Raw genomic sequence first — 20,712 nt, forward strand, 5'->3', positions numbered from 1 at the left:
TGGTTTTGGATTTTGATTTTCATAAAGGATGACAGATTGCATGAATCTCAGAAGAGACTTTGAACTTTGGACTTTTAAACAGCGTTGATTCTAGCCTAGGGGGATTTTTGAAATTGGACTAAATGCATTTTTCATTTTGTTACCACTACCAGCCTATGGAGGCCAGGGAGTGGTATATATTGGTTTGAACAGATTTGGCCCCCATGGACTCATGGACTCTGAAACTGTAAGCCAGCCCCAATTAAATGTTTTTCTTTATAAGAATTGCCTTGTTCGTAGTGTCTCCTCACAGCAATGAAACACTAAGACAAGCTGGCCTACAAATCAGAGATGTAGTGCATTATCATCATTAGCATCAAGCACGGTGGCATGCAGGCAGATGTGGTGCTGGAGAGGTAGCTAAAAGTTCTACATCAAGATCAGCAGGCAACAGGAAGTGAACTTGTGAGCCGCCAGGTCTTTTTGAGCTCCTGAGACTTCAAAGCCCTCCCCCTAGAGATAAACTTCCTCCAACAAAACCCTACCTACTCCAAAAAGGCCACACCTCCTGATGATGCCATTCCCTATGAACCTATGGGAGCCATTTTCTTTCAAACCACTATATTCCACTTTCTGGACCCCTTGTTCAAAACCATCTTCACCAGATTTCTGTTTTTAAAGGTTTCCTTCAAGTGCCTAAATTTGGCTGTCCTAGAGGCTCACTCTGTGGACCTGGCTGACCTTGAACATAGAAATCTTCCAGCTTCTTCCTCCAGAGTGCTAGAAGACATGCCCCACCACATCTGGCCCTAAGCTGTTCATTAATTCCTTTTCACAAGTTGAAAGCTTAGCCAGGTGGACTTGCTCTAAGGTCACCACCCCCTTCATTCCATCTAACATCGGGTGCTCTTTAATCTATTTATCTCCTTAAACACAGGATTTAGCTCCATTCCACTTCCTGGAGCCTCTTTTCAAATCCTTGCTCCTTTTTATATTTTATATTTTCCCTTGCTCAGCTTGCTCCTTTTCACTATAGATGTTCAAAAGACTGGACACGAATAACCACACATCACACTACAGTGTTCTGAAATGTCCTCTGCTAACACTGTTAACCCATTTCTTCAATTTAGTCTCAGGCAGATTTGGAGGGAGTGGAGAGGGGCAGGGGTAGAAAACATTCACATTCTTTGCCAAAATATCACAAGAATGGTCTCTAGACCACATACCAATACCCTCCTCAGAAACATCTTGAGCCAGCCCCCCACCCAGTTCAAATCACCCACAGCACCTGTGATGGTTTGGATATGCTTGGCCCAGGGAGTGGCACTATTAGGAGGTGTGACCTTGTTGGAGTAGGTGTGTCACTGTGGGCGTGGGCTTTAAGACACTTGTCCTACCTGCCTGGAAGCCAGTTTTCTCCTACACACCTTCAGATGAAGATGTAGAACTCTCAGCTCTGCCTGCATCATGCTTGTTTGGATACTGCCATGCTTCCACCTTGATGATAATGAACCTCTGAAATATATAAGCCAACCCCAATTAAATGTTTTTCTTGTAAGAGTTGCCTTGGTCACGGTATCTGTTTACAGCAGTAACACCCTGACTGAGACAGCACTGTCCGTTGTCTTCCATGTTCCTAGTTTTTTGTTTTATTTTTTTTTTTTGGTTCTTTTTTTCAGAGCTGGGGACCGAACCCAGGGCCTTGTGCTTCCTAGGTAAGCACTCTACCACTGAGCTAAATCCCCAGCCCCTATTAAGCTGTTCTTAAAGCACTCTACTGCTTTCCTAATCCAAAGTCCCAAAGTACACATTCCTCCAAACAAAAACATGATCTAGCCTATCATAGCAATACCCCATTGCTGATTCAACTTCTGTCTTAGTTAGGGTTTTATTGCTGTGAAGAGACATCATGTCTACAGCAACTCTTATAAAGAAAACCATTTCAGTGGGGCTGACTTACCATCCAGAAGTTTAATCCATTATCATCAGGAAGGAAGCATGGTGACATGCAGGCAAACATGGTGCTGGAAAGGTAGCTGAGCGTTCTATAACTGGATTAACAGGCAGCAGGAAAGTGAACTGTGAGCTACTAGGTCTGGTTTGAGCTTCTGAAACCTCAAAGCACACCCACTATTGACACACCTTCTCCAACCAAAGCCGTACCTATTTCAAGGCCACACCTCCTAATACTGCCACTTGCTATGAGCCTAATTGGTCCTTTTCCTTTCAAATTACCACAATCCCCAATGGTGCAATAGTAGCACTATTATCTTGGAAGTAACCAACCATGTCTAATTGAGCTTAAGGCTCACTCAAAAGGAGGAAACTCATTCCTGGCACTGCAAACCTTCTCATAGGTGAGGAGATCATAGGCCCTACAGAGGAAGTTACTATCTGTAAACCAATATCATTTCTAACTGTGTTAACAGTTAAGTGTGGCTCTTACACCTCACTAAAGAAGCTCAGGAAAAAGGCATGGAAATATTGTAAGAGACAGAGGACCAGGAAACTGCTGCTAGATAATATTCCGTAGACATGACAGGGAGTCAGAATTTTTAAAATCTCAACAATATTAAACAAGCCCTTCATGATTACATGAATGGTAATTCAACATATCAAGATGAAAGGCCTCACAAGCTAAATAAAGAGTTACAAATAGCCAATGGCTAATGAGGGAGGGAAATCCAGTCTCCTTCAGGGACAAGTCCCTTGATAACCTTAAATACATGTATGTAAGGGAAACATTACGTGGGCTCAATAGGTTTTTCCTGTGTGAGAGCAAGAGATAGTGGGGGGTAGAAATAATTACAAAAGAAATCATAAAACTGAGAAGGGCACGGGAGAAGGGAGGGAAAGAAGGAAGAAAATGGTGTCAACACACCATTCACATGTGAAATTCTCAGAAAAACAAAAAGATTAAATTAAGATAAAGAAGACAGGGCTGGAGAGATGGCTAGTCAGTTACGAGCACTGGCTGTTCTTCCAGAGGTCCTGATTTGAATTCCCAGCAACCACATGGTGGCTCACAACCATCTATAATGTGAACTGATGTCCTCTTCTAGTGTGCAGATAGAGTATTTACATACATAAAATAAGTAAATCATTTTTAAAAGAAAACAAGGTTTATATATTATAAAAACTTAAATAATCCAATATCTCTATATTTCAACTTATTTATTGATGCTTAGTGAGCTAGATCAAAAGTGAGCCAATTTTTCAAAGAATATATATTATCAACTTTTTATTAAAAATAAATTTTTATGCAATATATTATGCCCATAGTTCCACTTCCCCACCCCTCCTAGGTCTTCCCCACATAACCAACTCTACACCTTTTTTTCTCTACAAAACATTTTGAAACATACTTTTACTTTCTCTTATATTATCAATATATATTAATTTCTTCAAATTGTTTATAATATCCAGAACTTTATCTTTGGATTCTCTTGTAACCCTAGCCTTGAGGACTGCTTGAAATGTTAATAAGTAGTCAATAATGTATGAAAGAATAATGGGATTCTAGTCTTTTTATGTAAAAGGTAAAAATATATCACTAAAACCAATATACAATGACCTAATTTTATGGCCACCTATGCTTCTAGTAGGCTCCTGTATGGAATGTCTGCTCCATTCACCAGGACCCCTCACTTAAGCTGACAGAGGAACAACATGGCCATTAGCACTTGCCATTGGTGATGGGACAATTATTGACACTGGATCCAAGCTGGGTCAATCATAAATTCTTCCCTTAGGTATTCAGAATTAAAATAAAAAAGAAAATCTCAGTGTGGCCGTTGTCCCTCTACAACCTTGACATGGGACACTGTATTCTAGTAACAAGAATACTAGAAATAAACAAGAAAAGTTCTTGCTTTCTTATGTGCCCTTCACAAGAAAATGGGTAGACAGTAGGCAGCAACAACTACTCCAGGACACAGGCTGTTGGCACAGATGCCATCTTGAATGGTGCCATCACCTTGCCAAGTATAAAGTTTCAGAGAACCTCACACAAGTAATGAAGTGTTCACTCCAAAAGTCATTTTTTGTCTTTCCTAAAACTCCTTGGCCACAGATTCTCACATGTCATCCATCCCTCCCCTCCCTCCCTCCCTCCAGCTGCCTTTGGATTAAAGAGTGATAAAATAGATGTCCAAAGATGACTTTAAATAATTGTCTCAGCTCCAAACTGTTTCAGGTCCTATCTTTATTTTATATTGGGGTGCATCTATATATAACTAATGGAGTTCCAAATCAACAGTTCTGGATGGACTACACTAACCTTTATCTTGCCTATTTGTCTTTCAAGTGGAGTTATTTCATGGGCTGACTAGTCGCGACTGACAAGCTCATGGTGAGTTCTAGGTTGTCAGTGTAGACTTGAGATTTATCTTTTTTTCCAATAACATTTAAATATATGGAAGTGGACATAATTACCCATTGTCTTAGATACAATTTCTATTACATGCTTCTTCTAGCAATAAGACTGCCATATTGGCTACAATATTTGGGAGTACAGAAATACACTGATTGCCTACAATGTACCATCTTGAAGTTTGTAGTAAGTTGGAAATACCTCTGTAACGGTCGCATTATCCTAAATAGCAGAGTGTCTGGAGCGTAATACTAACGCTAAGGTTAACTGAGAGTCAACTTTCCTGTGTTCATGAATCAGGAAAGAAAAACAACTGGTGGTGGAAGTAAGGAGAAGTGAGCAAATGTAGAAAGAGAAAAAAAAAAATGAAAGGACGTCCGAGAAGGGGAAAAACTCGTTTACCAAAACGACAAAGAACTGAAAGCGGGTAAAATTCAGGTGAAATACTGGAAACGCTCTATGTGTTCCCAGCAATCTCGCTGCCTATAAACCACCTACCCAGCAAGTTGCCACCAAAACTCTCACACTCGAGATGCTCGCACGCAAAGCATTCTAAGGGTCCCAACTTCCGGGACCGGCGCGGCGCGGTGTTGTGACGTCGCTACAGGCGGGACTTCCGGTCCTGGTGAAGCTTTGACAAGAGGTCCGCGGACGACCCCGATACTTTGTGGATGGGCAGGTGAGATGATGCTGCCAGCACTGAGTGTGGTTTGTCTGAGGAAGGGTACACGGGCCGCGCGTGGGACGGTGTCAGGATAGCGGAGCTGCCATCACCCGGATGCACAGCCGCAGAGCTGGGCTGTGCGGAACACGATGGTACTACACTCACCACACCTGTGGCCAAGCCGCCAGAGGCTCCCAGGAAAAGAATAAGCCTGTGAGCTGGCAGCCAGCCTGCTAGAAATGAATCAAAGTCTGCGCTGGAACTCCACAGGCACCTGTGGTCGACACTGTCCCTCGTCCAAAGAAATCAGCTGATATTAAAATTACCTTTACCCTTGCAGATAATGTGTTGTTTCTCTCTGCTTTTAACATTTTTTTCTTTATTTTTGGTTTTCCAAAATGCATGGCTTGTAATAGTATAGTATGCATTTCTCCAGCTTAAGCGTTGCTCAGCTTCTTGAATCAGGAGATTTGTGTCCTTCTCAAATTTGAAGTTTCCAGATACACTTTTCTTTAAACGTGTGTTTTAGTCCCACGTTGTCTTCTCTGAAACTCTGATTGAATGAATTATAGGTCATTTGGCATTGTGTCCGGGCTACTAGTTTTTTAGACTGTTTCCCACTAATTCAGGTTTGTAAATTTTGTGGATCTCTCCAGGTTCTCTCATCTCATTCTTTGTTGATTCTACTCTGCAGTTGATCCACTTCAAAAGTTTTGTTCGTTCAATTATTATTTTTAAATTCCTTGTTCTTGTTTCTTATATAGTACTTATGGTAGCTTCTGAACTTTAGTGTGCTCTTACATTTTTCTGAGTTTTGCTGCCCTCTTAAAAGAATGCTTTGATCAAGCTCTTTCTTACTTTGGGAAACTGTTAAATTCCTGGTGCCTTCAACATTTTTCTAAACTACTTTGATGAAGAAGTTTGGGCATTAGTAGGAGAGACTGGTAAGATCATCATGGGCAAAATGTCAAGTCACTTTCTGAAATATTGTATGGTATGCCTGTGTGTCCCAGTGAACAAGTCAAAGCCAGCTGTTGAACTTTCCTTATCTAACTCTACTCTGGGTTATTCCAAGACCGACTTGGCTGTGCTCTTTACAAATTTCTAACCCACACAACCTGTGAGGCTATAACATATTATCTTCAGGCATTAAGTTTTATGATGATGTGCCATGTAGCAAGAATAAATGAAATTTCTAGGAAATGTTCCTGTGTTTTCTAGGAACTTTTTATTTTTTTAACTATTTATTTATGTCATGTATTTGAGTACACTGTTGCTGTCTTCAGACACACCAGAAGAGGGCATCGGATGCCCATTACAGATGGTTGTGAGCCACCATGTGGTTGCTGAGAATTGAACTCAGGACCTCTGGAAGAGCAGTCAGTGCTTTTAACCACTGAGCTATCTCTCCAGCCACTTTTTTTGTTTGTTTGTTTTTTTTATTGTAACAGCTGTGAGTGCATGTCTCTTGGAAGATAATTCTGGAATTACTGGTTTCCCAAATACTTAACCTGATATTCAGGGCTGTCATAGTATGGAGTAGGAGAATCCTAGCACTGGTCTACAGTGTGTGTGTGTGTGTGTGTGTGTGTGTGTGTGTGTGTGTGTGTTTCGGCAAATCTGTCCCTTTTGATCAGCATTACACTTTATAGAGGTTTTTTTTTTTTTTTTTGGATTGTTTTTTGAGACAGATCTTCTATAAGCCAGACAGACCCTGAACTTGTTTGTGACCTTTCTCCTACCTCCCCAGTGCTAGGAAAATAGGCATGAACCACAACAGCTGGATGTTTGGTTTGAGGGATTTGCTTGTTTGTTTGTTTTTTGAGACCATTTTATATACCAAGTAGCCCTGGCTGGTTTCAAACTCATGACATTCCTGCCTTGGCCTCCCAAATTCTTGGATTATGGGTATGCACCAACATACCCAGATGATAGTTTCCATGTTGGTGTTCTTTGACTCTTCTAGAAAACCCTTGTGGTTATTAGCAGTCTGGTTATGACTCTTCTCCTTTTATAAAACCCTTCTGGTATTTTGTCTGTATTTTAATTGGATCGTCTCTCTCTTAGTCGTAGAAGTTCTTTACATATTCTCGATATGTGCATGTTGTTGAAATCTATTTTGTATGTAAGATGCTACTCACAAGAAGTATGGACTGAAGACATAGCTCAGTGATAGAGCAGTTACCTAACATATACAAAGTCCTGGGTTCAACCTCTAGCCTCACAAAAAAAGTAATTATATGTTCAGATAGATAGTATACAGAGAAATTAAGAGAATGAGAGGAAAACACTAAACTAAACCTACATTCACACACACAAATATGCATAATGACACATAAGTAGCATTCAGGATTTAAATATGTTGCTGGAGAGTATTCTAACAATAGTCTTAAATCCAGAACACGACATATGTGTGTGCCTCTTCTCCTATCTTCTGACTATCCTCTATCAGTGTCTAATGATGAACGCAAGTTCTTTTTTTTTTTTTTTTTACTAACTTGAGTATTTCTTATTTACATTTCGAGTGTTATTCCCTTTCCCGGTTTCCGGGCAAACATCCCCCTAATCCCTCCCCCTCCCCTTCTTTATGGGTGTTCCCCTCCCCATCCTCCCCCCATTGCCGCCCTCCGCCCAACAATCTAGTTCACTGGGGGTTCAGTCTTAGCAGGACCCAGGGCTTCCCCTTCCACTGGTGCTCTTACTAGGATATTCATTGCTACCTATGGGGTCAGAGCCCAGGGTCAGTCCATGTATAGTCTTTAGGTAGTGGCTTAGTCCCTGGAAGCTCTGGTTGCTTGGCATTGTTGTACATATGGGGTCTCGAGCCCCTTCAAGCTCTTCCAATGAACGCAAGTTCTTAATCTAAAGAATCCATCTTAAAACTTGTTTCCGTTGTGGTTAGGGTACATTATATCTTGTTTAAATAACCTTTGACTGTCCAAAGATTAAAAGATACGTTATAATGTAAACACTCATTGCTTGGAAGCCTTAATGTGCTCTTCCCTTTTGAATTCTATGAGGTACTCTGTGTTTCCATATTGAAATCTAGTTAGCCCATGTTGTTTGTTTGAAAGACCTTACCTCCATCCCTATTAGCTGGAGTTTTTTTGGTTTTTTTTTTTTTTTTTTTTTTTACATTTTCCTTTTTCCTTGTTTTCAACATGCAGACATCCAGTTTGACCAGCACCATGCGTTGAAGATGCTTGCTTTTTCTCCATTGTATAATTTTGGCTTCTTTGTCAAAAATCAGGTATCTATATGTGTTTGGGTTTGTGTCTGGGTCTTCCATTCTGTTCCATTGATCAATGTGTCTGTTTTTATGCCAGTATCATGTGGATTTTATTACTGTAGCTCTGCAGTGCAGCTTGAAGTCAGGGTTGGTGATCCCTCCAGCAGTTTTTTTATTGTTCGGGATTTTTTTCTAAGCTATCCTGGGTTTTTTGTTTGCTTGTTTGTTTTTCCATATGAAGTTGAAAAATGCCCTTTCGAAGTCTATAAAGAAATGTGTTGGAGTCTATAAAGAAATTTGACTGGAATTATGTTGAATCTGTAGGTAATTGGTAAGGTGACCGTTCCACCAATCCATGAGTAGGAGGTCTTTCAATATTCTAATATCTTCTTCAGTTTCTTTCTTCAAAAACTTGAAGTTTTAATCATACAAGTATTTCACTTCTTGGTTAGAGTTACCCATAATATTTTATATTATTCAAGGCTACTGTGAAGGATGTTTCCTCTGATTTCTTCCTCAGTCCATTTGCCATTTCTAGATAGAAAAATAAGAGGTCTACTGTTTTGGGGGTGGGAAGGGATTGTCTTCTTTTAGTTTGGTGGTGTTTATTTTTGTTGGTTTGTTTTGCTTTGCTTTGCTTTGTTTTGTGTTAATCTTGTATCCAGCCACTTTGCTGAAAGTGTTTATCAGCTGTAGGAGTTCCCTAGTGGAATTTTTTGAGTCATTTATGCATATACTATCATATTACAAATAATGATACTTTGACTTCTTCCTTTCAATTTGTATTCCACTGATCCCCAGTAGTTGTCTTACTGTTCTATCTAAAACTTCAAGTACTATATTGAATAGATATGGAGGGAGTGAACAACCTTGTCTTATTTCTCAATTTAGTGAAATTGCTTTGGATTTCTCTCCATATAATTTGATGTTGACTGTAGGCTTGCTGTAAATCTGTAAATTGTCTTTATTATGTTTAGCTTTGTCCCTTGTACCCCAAATATCTCCAGGATTTTTACCATGAAGGGATTTTGTCAAAAGCCTTTTCTTCATCTAATGAGATGATCATATTTTTTTTTCCTTTGACTTTGTTTATATGGTGGATTACATTGACAGATTTTCATGTATTGAACCATCCCTGCGTCTTTGAGATGAAGCCTCCTTGATCATGGTGGACGATCTTTTTGTTGTGATCTTGGATTCAGTTTGTAAATATTTTATTGAGTATTTTTGCATCTATGTTCGTAAGGGAAACCGGTCTGTAATTCTCTTTCTTTGATGGGTCTTTATGTGGTTTGGGTATCAGGATATTGTAGCCTCATAAAATGAATTAAGCAGTGCTCCTTCTGTTTCTATTATGTGGAATTATTTGAAGAGTATTGGCGTTAACTCTTCGTTGAAAATCTATTAGAATTCTGTGCTAAAACCATCTGAGCTCTCTCCAGTCTTTTCATGTAGGCACTTTGTGCTATGTACTTCCTTTTAGCACCACTTTCATTTTGTACCATAAGTTTGGCTCTGCTGTGTAGACTTCTAGAAAGTCTTTAATTTCTTTCTTAATTTCTGTCTTGACTCAGTTTTCATTCAGTAGAGAGTTGTTCAATTTCCATGAGTTTGTAAAATTGCTGTTGTTTCTGTGGTGTTTCTGATATCCAGCTTTAATATTTAGTGGTCTGGTAGGAGATATGAAGTTATTTCATTTTTCATGTATCTGTTGAGACTTGGTTTGTGTTGTAGTGTATGCTCAATTTCAGAATGTTTGTGAGGTACTGAGAAGAGGGTGTATTCTTTTGTGTTGGGATGAAATGATCTGTAAATACCTGTTAGGTCCATTTGGTTTATAACATGTTAGCCCCAATATTTCTCTGTTTAGTTTTTGGCTGGGTGGTGTTCATTGTTGAAATAGGATATGTGAGAGATAAAGTCTCCACTATCAGTGTATGAGAGTCAATAAGTGATTTAAGCTGTAGAAGTGTTTCATTTACAAAAGTGGGTGCCCTTGTGTTTAGGGCATACATGTCAAGAATTGAAATATCATCTTGGTGAATTTTTCTTTTGTTAATTATGTATTTAAGTCTGTTTTGTTAGATATTAAAATGGCTATACCAGCTTGTTTCTTAGAAGTGGCACCTAGGCATCTGCGTTTGGAGTGAATATAGGTCTAGGTGCTGATTTCTAGACTTGTCTTTGTTGGGTGGGTGTTTTGTTCCTTGGTTTCTGTTTCTTTTCTGTATTTTCAAAGAGTGTAATTTAGACTGTGTTGCCTGTTCTACCAGCCTGCTCAGCTGTTGTCTTCACAGGAAATGCCTGCTGATGTTGGAGGCTGTGATGCAGCAACTAGTGTGTGTGAGGGGAGGAAGATCAGGAGGGCCTCCTTGTGGGTCCATGGGATCCACAAGAGATGTGGGCCGTGGCGAAAGGAGCCTGCAGCTACTGATCTATCGCAGTGCTAGAGAAAAGCCTAAAGGATTCAGTCTGAGGAACAGAGATAGTAAAGAGAGAAGGTCTGTGGACATGCTCTATATTCTATATATTTGATATTTTTATATCAATTCCCTGCTTTCTTCTTACTCATGTGTTACATTTTTTTTCTTTTATACAAATTTGTTACATATTCTTGTGCAGTTCTTTTTATAGTGCCAGGGTTTTTTTGTTTTTCTGTTTTGTTTTTGTTGTTCTTGTTTTTTGGGTTTGTTTTGTTTTGTTTCGTTAGCAAACAGGAAAAGCTTTTCCCTGGCTTTTCTTTTTCTTTCTTTAAAGATTTATTTATTTATTTTATGTATATAAGTACACTGTCACTGTCTTCAGACACACCAGAAGAGGGCATCAGATCCTATTACAGATGGTTGTGATTCACCATGTGGTTGCTGAGAATTGAACTCAGGACCTCTTTAAGGGTAGTCAGTGCTCCTAACCACTGAGCCATCTCTCCAGCCCTTCCCTGGTTTTTCTAATTGTCATCAGTGGAAGATTTTTTGGAAGCAAGCCAGCCTGCTATTGCAAAATTAGATTCACTAAATTTTAAATTTAAAAACAAACCTTGAATGGCTGGTAACATCATTCAGTAGCAGAACACTTGCCTAGTATGTACAAGGCCCTGGGTTCAATCTCCAGCAGGCCTCTAATGAGAACCAACTGCCAGGCTCAGCTCTGTTGTTTAATACACATAGATAGCCAGCATATTGGTGATTGAATACAGCTTCTGCCATTTTTCATATTTCCTTCACATATTGTCTTTCCATATGAAACAAACTTTGTCTGCCACAAACCTTGAAAAAGTCTATCTGTACATGCCCAGTTGTCAAATATTTTACAACCAGGTTAAATACTGATACCCAGGAACCACACAAATCAATTTCTATTCAATAATTGGGATACAGAACGTACACTGCTGTGTTTCAGGGTGAGACAATAAGTGGTATTGTTTGACAATGTGCATAAAAATTGGCTTTTGAGGAAGTTTTAGAAGTCTCTTAGCCACCAGATGTGTGTAATAAGTAATACAAGTTATTATTAGATATAGTTAATAATTAAGTCTTGCAGAGTGAGGGAATTCAGTGCATAAAGTGTTTGCTGTGCAAGCAGAAGGACCTGAGTTTGGATCCCAAGTTCTCACTTAAAACCTCTATTGAAACATCAGCATAGCAAGAACAGGAAGGGACATATTGGTCCTGAAAGGTTGCTGGCCAGCAGTCAGTTCAACTGCTCAGTGAAAACACTGAGGATCTGGAAAACAGTAGACAGAGATACCTAAAGTTGACCTCTGTCTGCCATATGTGTGCTCAACAGGTGAAGACATACATACCGAAAGAAGGGGGATAGCAAAAAAAACCCCTTGTGTCTTTTTGATGTTTAACGTGATTGGAGGCTCTCAGAACATCCTAAAAGCAATCAAGCTTTTTTAAAAGTTATGGCTATTCCTGCATGATTGAAGAAATACAGAGTCATTTGGATACTGAAACCGAATAATACACATATACTCTCAGCTTTGAATATTTTTGTTCAGCAGTTGGACTTTATTGTTCTCATTGGCTTCATACAATGGAGTTTAGATTTTTGCATAATAAATATTACAATAAATGTAATGAAATTATTGGTTTGATCATCTAAGATTCATACTGATCAAATAAATGCTGGTTTTCTGTTTTACTTATTTTTTGTATAAGATTAAATTGGAAAAATTATACTGCTACATAAAATTCAAAATTCTAAAATCATTAGTACACATAAGCGCCTGTCCTTAGAAAAACAGGTTTTTCTAAGTTGCTTACATTGTAATCACACTTGGTTTGGTTTTGGTTCTCATCCAGCCTGATTCTCGATGCTTATCAAATTGATTTAATCTAAGCCTGCTCATAGGCTGAGGCTGAAGGTGAGACTGTCACTCTTCGGCAACATATAATTGTCCCACAGTGCCTTTTGTCACTCAAAGAACCCAACTACCTCTTAGGTAAGATTTTCTTTCCTTCTTCACAGCTTAGTGAGAATAAGACAGACGAGGGGAGGGAAGGAAGGGAAGGGAAGGCTCCTGTGGGAACGAGCATGCATGGGGACTGCACACGTCTCGGCCCTGCTCTGCTCGAACTGTTTTTAGGATTGCACTTGCCATTTTGTTTTCCAGTTTCTATAGACTGTGCTTGAACGTTTTCATCTACTTGAACTCTCATAAATCTCAAGTGTAGTCAAACTCACAAGGTGTCATTTACTTGTAATTAAGTAGTTCAGAGGCAGATACGTTTAATGGCTGCTTCAGGAGTCAGACTGGATGAAAGCCAAGTGTGATTCAATTTGTGCAACTTAGGCAACCTGTTCATTTCCTGCAGGTGAAGTGTTAAGTGTGGCCAGGAGCTTTGCAGTCAGTGTCCAAATTTAACATTTTGTGTAAAGCTCTGACTAATTTTGTTTCCACTGCATTGTAAGTGTCAGGAAGCCTTCACAAATGCACTTACTGAGCTATGGTAGCTCCTGAGATGAGACTACCGTGGCGTTTACTGGTGAACTAAAGTAAGTCTGTATAAAAGCTGACACTTCGCCGCCTTAGTCATTTGGTGTCAGGGATGGTTCCCACTTCCATAGCTTTTCATTCGTGCTTAAGAAAACCCAATTAAGACTTTTGGTTAAACATGAAATTTTGAATGTTTGTGTTTATTTCTTCTTCCTACCTAAATTCACAGAAATGACAGTAAAAGTAATACAGACATAAACAAAGGGAATAAAGGGACAACAGATCCTAAGACGAGAGCAGTGAAATAGAAATGTTAGGGAAAAAGGGAAACTTGAAATTAGCAAAGCTGCCTTGAGGGAGCGTGTGTGGTCAGGATACCGAACTATAGCTTATCTTTCCCTATACTAGACATTGTATAATCGACTGTCTATACAATGCTTTATCACAATTCACTTAACTCCACGATTGACCGCCTGGGTTCCTCAGCACGTTGGGTATTATAAACCACATTCTTTACATCAGCCTTACAGAAATATATTTTGTAATTTTTGTTTTAGAATCAATTTTTCAAACGGAGGCAAAGTGATTGCTTTTTATAGGTATCGCCCATGCTATCAGATGGCTCTCAGATGTGTGGAACTTCCCATTTCACTGCATCCTGCCTGGTACTGTATTAGCCTTAATTAAGATGCTCAGTCCAGGGAAAGATATCAAGTGCTTGCACTAAGTTTTAAGCTTAGCTGGCTACCTAACCAATGTCCACTTGAGAAAATGACTGTCAGCTAGGGAAATGAGAAAGTTTGCTATGCAAGGATGAGGATCTGGGTTCAAATCCCCAGCATCCACATAAGTCAGGCATGGCCAGAGTGCCTATATTCCTAGCATAGGGGGATAGAGACAGGAGGTTCCCTGGAGCTGCTTGACTGGGCAGCACAGCCAAATAGTGAGCTTCATGCTCAGCGGCAGACCATCTCAAGGGAACAAGGCAAAAAAGCAATACGGGAAAGCCCTAGGTGTTCCCCTCTGGCTTCTGCATGCATGCGCATAGGCACATACACCTACATACATGCATATATACACCAAACACATACCATCATTTTCTTTAAAAGATGACAGCAGGTAATATGAAGCAAGAGATTTCCTTGGATGCTGATGGAGGCTTCGTGGGAAGCACAATTGAGCTGAGTCTAACGTAGGAAATATTCACAGAGGGCACACATCATCTCGGGAGGGATATGTAAGTCCTAATTAAATCAGGAGACAGAAGCCACACGTTGTGTTATATTCACAAATGGTGAGTGTAACATAAAGGGCCATTAAGCTCTGATAGGAGAAAAGCTGCAACACTAGTTTATAAAGGAAACTCTAAAAAATTACTCCAGAGCTGGAGAAAACTATGTAAGGAAGGATAGAATTGATGTTCAAAGCTCACTGGTGTTGTACTTGCAGCCCTGCTGGTTTGCCCAGGCCAAAGCTAGTGTCCAGTCACTGTGAACCAAGACTGGGGAGGGTGCTGCAGGTCTGAAGCCTAGACAGTGTGGTCTCATGGCACGAGTGAGTTGAGTTCCATAGATAAGTCCAGAGGAAATTAGAGCACACATTAAATGAAGAGACCTCCCTCTGCAGCAACCTAGAGCGTCCCTGTGTACAGCTTGGGACAAGCATTTCAGGCCACTGTAGAGAACAAAGACCAAGCAACCAGCTATCTAGAGGAAGGCCGATGGAGCAGCCACTTGGGTGTTGCTCCTGTGAGGAGAGCTGGAGAAAGCCCAGTGGCAGCCCAGTGCTGGCGTAAGTGGCACTCTGTAGACACAGCACTAGAGCAGTGTTTTCTACTCTGGGCACTCTTGACCTTTTGAAACTTTATTGTGGGTCCTCCAGTCACTCCATTCTGGGAGTTCTTCGTCCTACCAGTGGAGAAAGGCCCCAGTGATTGCTATGTTTCTTTTGCTGACAAAGTCTTCTCCAGTTGGAAAGCAGCTGCAGTTGGGGGATCTCACAGCTAATAGTACAGGGGGAGGAACTGCAAGCTGGCAAGAGCCTGCAAGGAAGCCTCCACTGGGGCTCTCCAATCTCTTCCTCCAAGAGCTCAACACGGCCTCCCCCCACAAAAGAAAAAAAGCCTGGGTCAGAGCTGTGAATGCCAGAATGAGAATGAGGCTAGAATTGGGAGGTGGCAGGCAATCAATTGGTTATTGACAGTGGAGGGAAAAGCATTCCAGAAGTAACTGAGAGATAAAAATGTGAGCAGAAGGGGTTGGAGATTTAGCTCAGTAGTAGAGCACTTGCCTAGCAAGCGCAAGGCCCTGGGTTCGGTCCTCAGCTCCAGAGAAAACAAAACAAAATTGTGAGCAGAGTGACAGGAGCAGAAGAACAGTGGGCACTAAGGAAAGGACAGGATAAACCGAGGGGGCAGGTTGGTGTGAAGGGGCTAGAACAGTGATTTCCAGTCTTCCACAGGGGCCACATATCAGATAGCCTGTATATTGGATATTTATATTACTGTTCATAACAGTAGCAAAATTACAGTTGTGAAGTAGCATTGAAACAATGTTATGGTTGGGTGTCACCACAACATGAGGTCGCAGCATTAGGAAGGTTGTGAGCCACTGGATTAGAAGGATAGAGTTTTGAAGTGTTAAGACTTAGTGCCCCGCTGTCTGCAAGCAGAACAGAGGATCATTAATAGTGTCAAGGATTGATTGCCTTGTCTGGCCTCAGTGGGAGAGAATACACCTAGCCTCACGGAGACTTGATGTGCCAGGGTCAGGGGGATACCCAGGGGAGCCCCACCCACTCATAGAAGAAGGGGGAGAGGGATGGAATAGGGAGTGGGGGGGGTGACCAGGAGGGGGGCAGTGCACAGGAGGTAAAGTAAGTAAATATAATAATAATAATTTTTTTAAAAAGACTTAGTGCCCACAGACAGAACAGAAAGTCAGTGGAGGAATTACGTAAGTAATTCAGGGTCACCAGCTTGTATGTATGAAGTCGGTCAGAGGATTGTTCATGCTGCTATTGTCCGCCTACCTCTTTCATAATTCAATGACGTAGTGTTTTACCTCACACAAAACAATGTGCTTACGGAAGTTTTAAAGAAGAGGATGACTAGACTGAACATAAAGGAGCTCAGTGGCCTTCCATCCCGGAGAGCTGAGCCTTTCACCAACCATTGCCAGGTGAAGGGAGAGGGCCGGTGTCAGGTGAGGCCCAGGTCATCAGAGACCTCCAGACTAGGGAGGTAGATGTCATCAGAGGGCACTGTGACTCCCAGCTGGAGACAGGGGAATGAGAATGCTAATCTGACTTTGATTTCTGCTCCTTTCTGGTCTTTTTGTGCTTGACCATGTGACTGCATGTTTCATGGGAACCCCTTATTTGTCTTCCAGTCTTTTAATGCAAAAGGTTGAGTAGTCATGGTATCTCTGACATGCCCTGTGGCATTTTCTTCTACATTTTTTTTTAACTTTCCCCTTTTTATTCTTCAATACTGTCTTTGGCTTATGGTTTTCTAAATTACTGCCTTTTGTGGGGGTGGGGGGTTGAGAGAGGGCCTCCTGTAATCCACACTAGCCTCAGACCCTGTGTAGCTGAGAAGCTAACCTTGAACTCATATCTCCACCTCCCAGAGCGGAGCCTACAGCTGTGTAGCCCCACACCTGCCTCCTGCTGGCTCTGTACTTTGTTTCTCACCCCCTTCCACCCTTTTATTTAGAAATGGCCTCAGAAGTTGAGGATGGAGTCCCTGTGCATGAGGAATTCTTTCTCTGTGGTGGAGTTGAAACCCAGATCATTAAATGTGGGCCCTGGACTAACCTCTTTGATAAACAAGGTGTCAGCAAGCCAAAACATCTTATCTTCGTCATTCCCGGTAAGTCGAAAAGTCAGATTCTCAAAGCCTCTGGTTTCAGAGTAACTGTGGGACAAATAAAATTACTACCGATAATAATCACGGCTACTTCTCTGGGTGTGTGTTTAGTTTTCTCTACATTATATCGTTTAGATTAGCTATTATGTAGAGATCCCTTGTTTTGTGGAGAAGGTACCACATGCGCAGTTTTGTAATTTGCCTTGTAAATGTCTTTTTATATTTATAGCGTTATCAAAGTTGAAGCCTTAAATAACTTCTTCCCACCTTTTTAAAGATGCTTGTGTGCGTAGATGGAGTTTTTCTTCTTGGGTTTTCATCTGGGTTGGGTGTGACTTTGCTCTGTCACGGTCAGAGGTATCTGGTTGGTTGCAAGCAGTAAGCTGTGACCCTGTGTTCTACTTGTCACCATGGCAAGACTCTTTTGAGTTGTATTTTACTTTATGTTTCACATTAACATGGTTGTCAGATATTTTCATCATCACGAAACTGGTCAAACTCTTTTCCTTAAGAGTGACAAACAGCTCTCCCCTTTCGCATGCTTTCTTTTGTTGATAATCTTTGGAGCTGGAAGCCCTGTTCTCTTCCCTTTTGCCTTAGGTGGTTCATTACGTGCTTCGCTCTATTCTTTGGATGAGTAAGGCTGCCGTTGCCCTCCTGGTCTGCAGGGCTGTTTCCACATAAAACAGATTCTTCTGCAGCTGAGTCTGTGTCCTCTCCCTCTGTGCAGTTAGCTCTGTGTATTTTCCTGTTCATAGAACGCCTTGTCTAGGACTCGCCCCTGCTCACTGTTTTCTTATCCAAGGTACTTTTTTCTGTTTCTTCAAATTTGCCTTCATAGAATTTTATTTTGTTGTTTTACTAGGAGAGGAAAGAAACCTCATTGAACTGACATTTAAATTAGCTTTTTGAAGTCCTGACAAATCCTCAGAAACACTTTTATTGTCATATGCTCCTGGCATTAATTCACATTTCCTTCTGTTCTTGTGCTACATTGGGAGTTGGGGGGTGGGGGGACTTTAGTACATGCTGCAATCATGGAGGTCGGAAGAGTCAGTTCTCTCCTTCCACCACATGGGTCCCAGGAATCAAACTCAGGGTGTCAGCCTTGGTGGCAAGCAAGTCTACCCACTGAGCCTTCTCACGGACCCCACACTAATCTTTTTAAATGTAATAGGTTTATTAGTTCTTTGAGAATTTTATACAATGCATTTTTATTATATTCTCCTCCCCCAGATCCTCCCAGATCTCTCGCCTCCCCATCCCCTCCTGACTTCATGCCCTCCCTTAATAATTAAGTCACATACGTGCTGACCAACGTCTGCTAGGTATTGGTCTGCATTTCTAAATCAATGCTTACCTTTCTGTTCATTGTTCTATCAGCTGTTACCTGTTCACTTCCACCCAGATGGAGAGTACACTTCCTCTCGTAGTCACACACCCCTCCTTCCAATTTTTTTGTTTTTAATCAGATCAGTGTTTAGAGCTTTTACAGTTCTGTGACTACATAGGACTGCACAATAATTGTATTGTCTCCTGTGAAACCTATAGTGTATTTTGAGTGCATTTCCTTTCCTCTTTGCTTGCCTTCACTGAGGTAATGTGTGTCTCTCCTCCTTAGTTTCCCATGCTCCAGTCACTCCCTTATCCTAACATTTTCCTAGAAGGGAGAAGTCCTAAGGTCTTGTTTCAGGGATGGTTCCTTTTGCTCTTGGGGCTGTGGTCCTAGTGTGCTGTCCTTCGCACCCGGCCTGCACTGACTGTGCTCCAGGCTCCTGCTCGGCTGCCCTCCTTCCAGTTCTTGTTACTCTCTGACAGGCTAGATCTCATGCTGCACTCTTGATATTTCCTGCTGTTGGTGAAGTGCTTCCAGTTATTTCCTGAGAAATGCAGAGGAGTGATCTTGTAAATAATGTACCCTATACAAGAGTTGTGTAGACTGGGGGTGTGGCACGGTGGGCTGAGTGTGTGCAAAGCCACTGAAAACATATGGAAGGAAAAAGAGACACTGTCTTGGACTTCTGGCTGGAAAATAATTTATCCTTGGAATTCAGAGACAGTAATCCCTACCCCCACCCCTCCAGGTTTGCAGTTGTTTATGTATGTCATTCTGATCACTTATATTTTGTATGTGACGTTTCCCCCACACAGTTCATGTCTTTGAGACATTCTTTTTTGTTCTAAGAATTTAGAATTTTAAATGAAGCACTCTGGTATGGCTGGCATTTTCTACACTGATTTGGGATTTTAGTGGGCCTTTTAAGCCAAAGACTCTGATGCCTAAGACCTTGTACATGACTATCAAGCACTACCACTAAGCCGTTGATTTGGTCTGTGACTTAAGGTGGCCTCAAACTGACATCATCCTGCTTCGTCCTCACAAGTGCTAGCCTCACAGGTGTACAGCACCACTCCCAGCTTTATATACATGAAGTCCAAGCTCTTTTCTCCTCTTTACTCTTGCTGTGGTCTCCTGATTCATAGGAACAATATCACTTTCTTTGGTCTCTGCATTTGTTTTCTACTCTATTACTTTTTCTGCAGGTTCCCATTAGTGGGCTTTTTCCCCTCAAATATGTTACTACCGTTCATTTTCAAGGTGAAGATAGGAAAAACTAGTTGGCACCATTACAAACAGAGGTAGGGTTTGTCCACACGCCGAGAGTGATCAGCTACTGCAATTTTCCTAGGACTAAGAACCCCAAGATCCATGGCAACCTGTGCTGAAGTCTTAACAGACCTTGGCAAAGCAGGATGGGCTCTGTGGGCAAGCCTCATTGTGGGGTACAGCATAGCATTTCATTAGGAGTTTCTGGTGTTTCGGGATCTGTAGCTCATTCTTCAGTTTTTCTGTTTTCTGGAAAGGAATCTTCCTCCAGCTTCCTGTGTGAAAAGTGGGAGCCCATTGCTAATGTTCAGAGCCCCTTTCAGAGGAAAGGAGTTGAGAATTTCAGTGCTCAGCTGGGTTAACAGTTCCAACCCAGCGTCTCTCTTTAGCTTAACCTTTTCTGGAAGCAAACTTAGAATCTTGAAGGGTTTAAGATAATTCTTGAAAATCAGTCTCATAGCATGTATTAAAATGAAAAATAGACATTCTCTATCTAATGAGAGTTTGAGGTTATCGGCATAGGGGGTGCTACTCCATGTAGCAGAGGTTTGGTGAAGATGGGGTATAGAAAATAATAGACTCATGACTGTGGACTGGAAGCAGTGCGTTCCTGAAACTGGAAAGAGGGAAATTTGGCAGCTAAGATGGACAAAATGAAAGGATTCAAGAGGAAACTGAAATAGTCCCTGTCCGGCCCCATGGCTGTCTCCTATGAAGGGCTGAAGTTGCTCTCTGAGAGTGACCATCGTGGAGGGTGAGGAAACAGACTGAGGACCATAGAGTAGCTGGTATACTGAGTGAAAGGAATTAACTTCCAAAAAAAGGTATATGAATTCTTTAGCAATGGAATAGCAGATATATTGAGAGTAAGGTCTAAAAGGGCCTAAGGTTCTCTGTAGTCCTCAGAGTTGGGGTGCTTCGAATGTTAGCCATTTCCAGCTGATGAAAGGACCTAAGCTTGTACTTCTTACAGTTAGTGCCGGGATGAGAATTAGCTCCTGAGAGACAGGTTCCTTTGCCCTGCCACTGATTTCTGATGCAGAAAATCTA

The 20,712-nt window shown here is 41.2% G+C and overlaps 1 protein-coding gene and 1 long non-coding RNA gene across 8 annotated transcripts in view; one reads left to right on the plus strand and one right to left on the minus strand.

Annotated features, from left to right (window-relative positions):
- Positions 1-4,931, minus strand: part of LOC103692595 (uncharacterized) — a 147,261-nt gene extending 142,330 nt beyond the window's left edge. The window contains exon 1 of the long non-coding RNA XR_001838324.3: positions 4,850-4,931. This is a non-coding gene — a long non-coding RNA (uncharacterized LOC103692595). The remainder of the gene's footprint in view (positions 1-4,849) is intronic.
- Positions 4,932-4,951: 20 nt separating this feature from the next.
- Positions 4,952-20,712, plus strand: part of Ldah (lipid droplet associated hydrolase) — an 84,571-nt gene continuing 68,810 nt past the window's right edge. For 2 of the 7 annotated variants that reach the window (XR_010052083.1, XR_010052084.1), the window contains exons 1-3: positions 4,957-5,030; positions 8,183-8,265; positions 16,902-17,057. Coding sequence is in view for 4 of the 7 variants with exons in the window: in NM_001394269.1 (NP_001381198.1) it covers positions 16,904-17,057 (154 nt within the window). In the remaining 3 variants the exon portion in view is untranslated. Of the gene's footprint in view, positions 5,031-8,182; positions 8,266-16,279; positions 16,390-16,901; positions 17,058-20,712 lie in introns of those variants that run through there. The other 5 variants (NM_001014075.2, XM_063261883.1, NM_001394269.1 and 2 more) reach the window with 4 other exon arrangements.

The sequence above is a fragment of the Rattus norvegicus genome, chromosome 6 (assembly GCF_036323735.1).
Source record: "Rattus norvegicus strain BN/NHsdMcwi chromosome 6, GRCr8, whole genome shotgun sequence".
Lineage (NCBI taxonomy): Eukaryota > Metazoa > Chordata > Mammalia > Rodentia > Muridae > Rattus > Rattus norvegicus.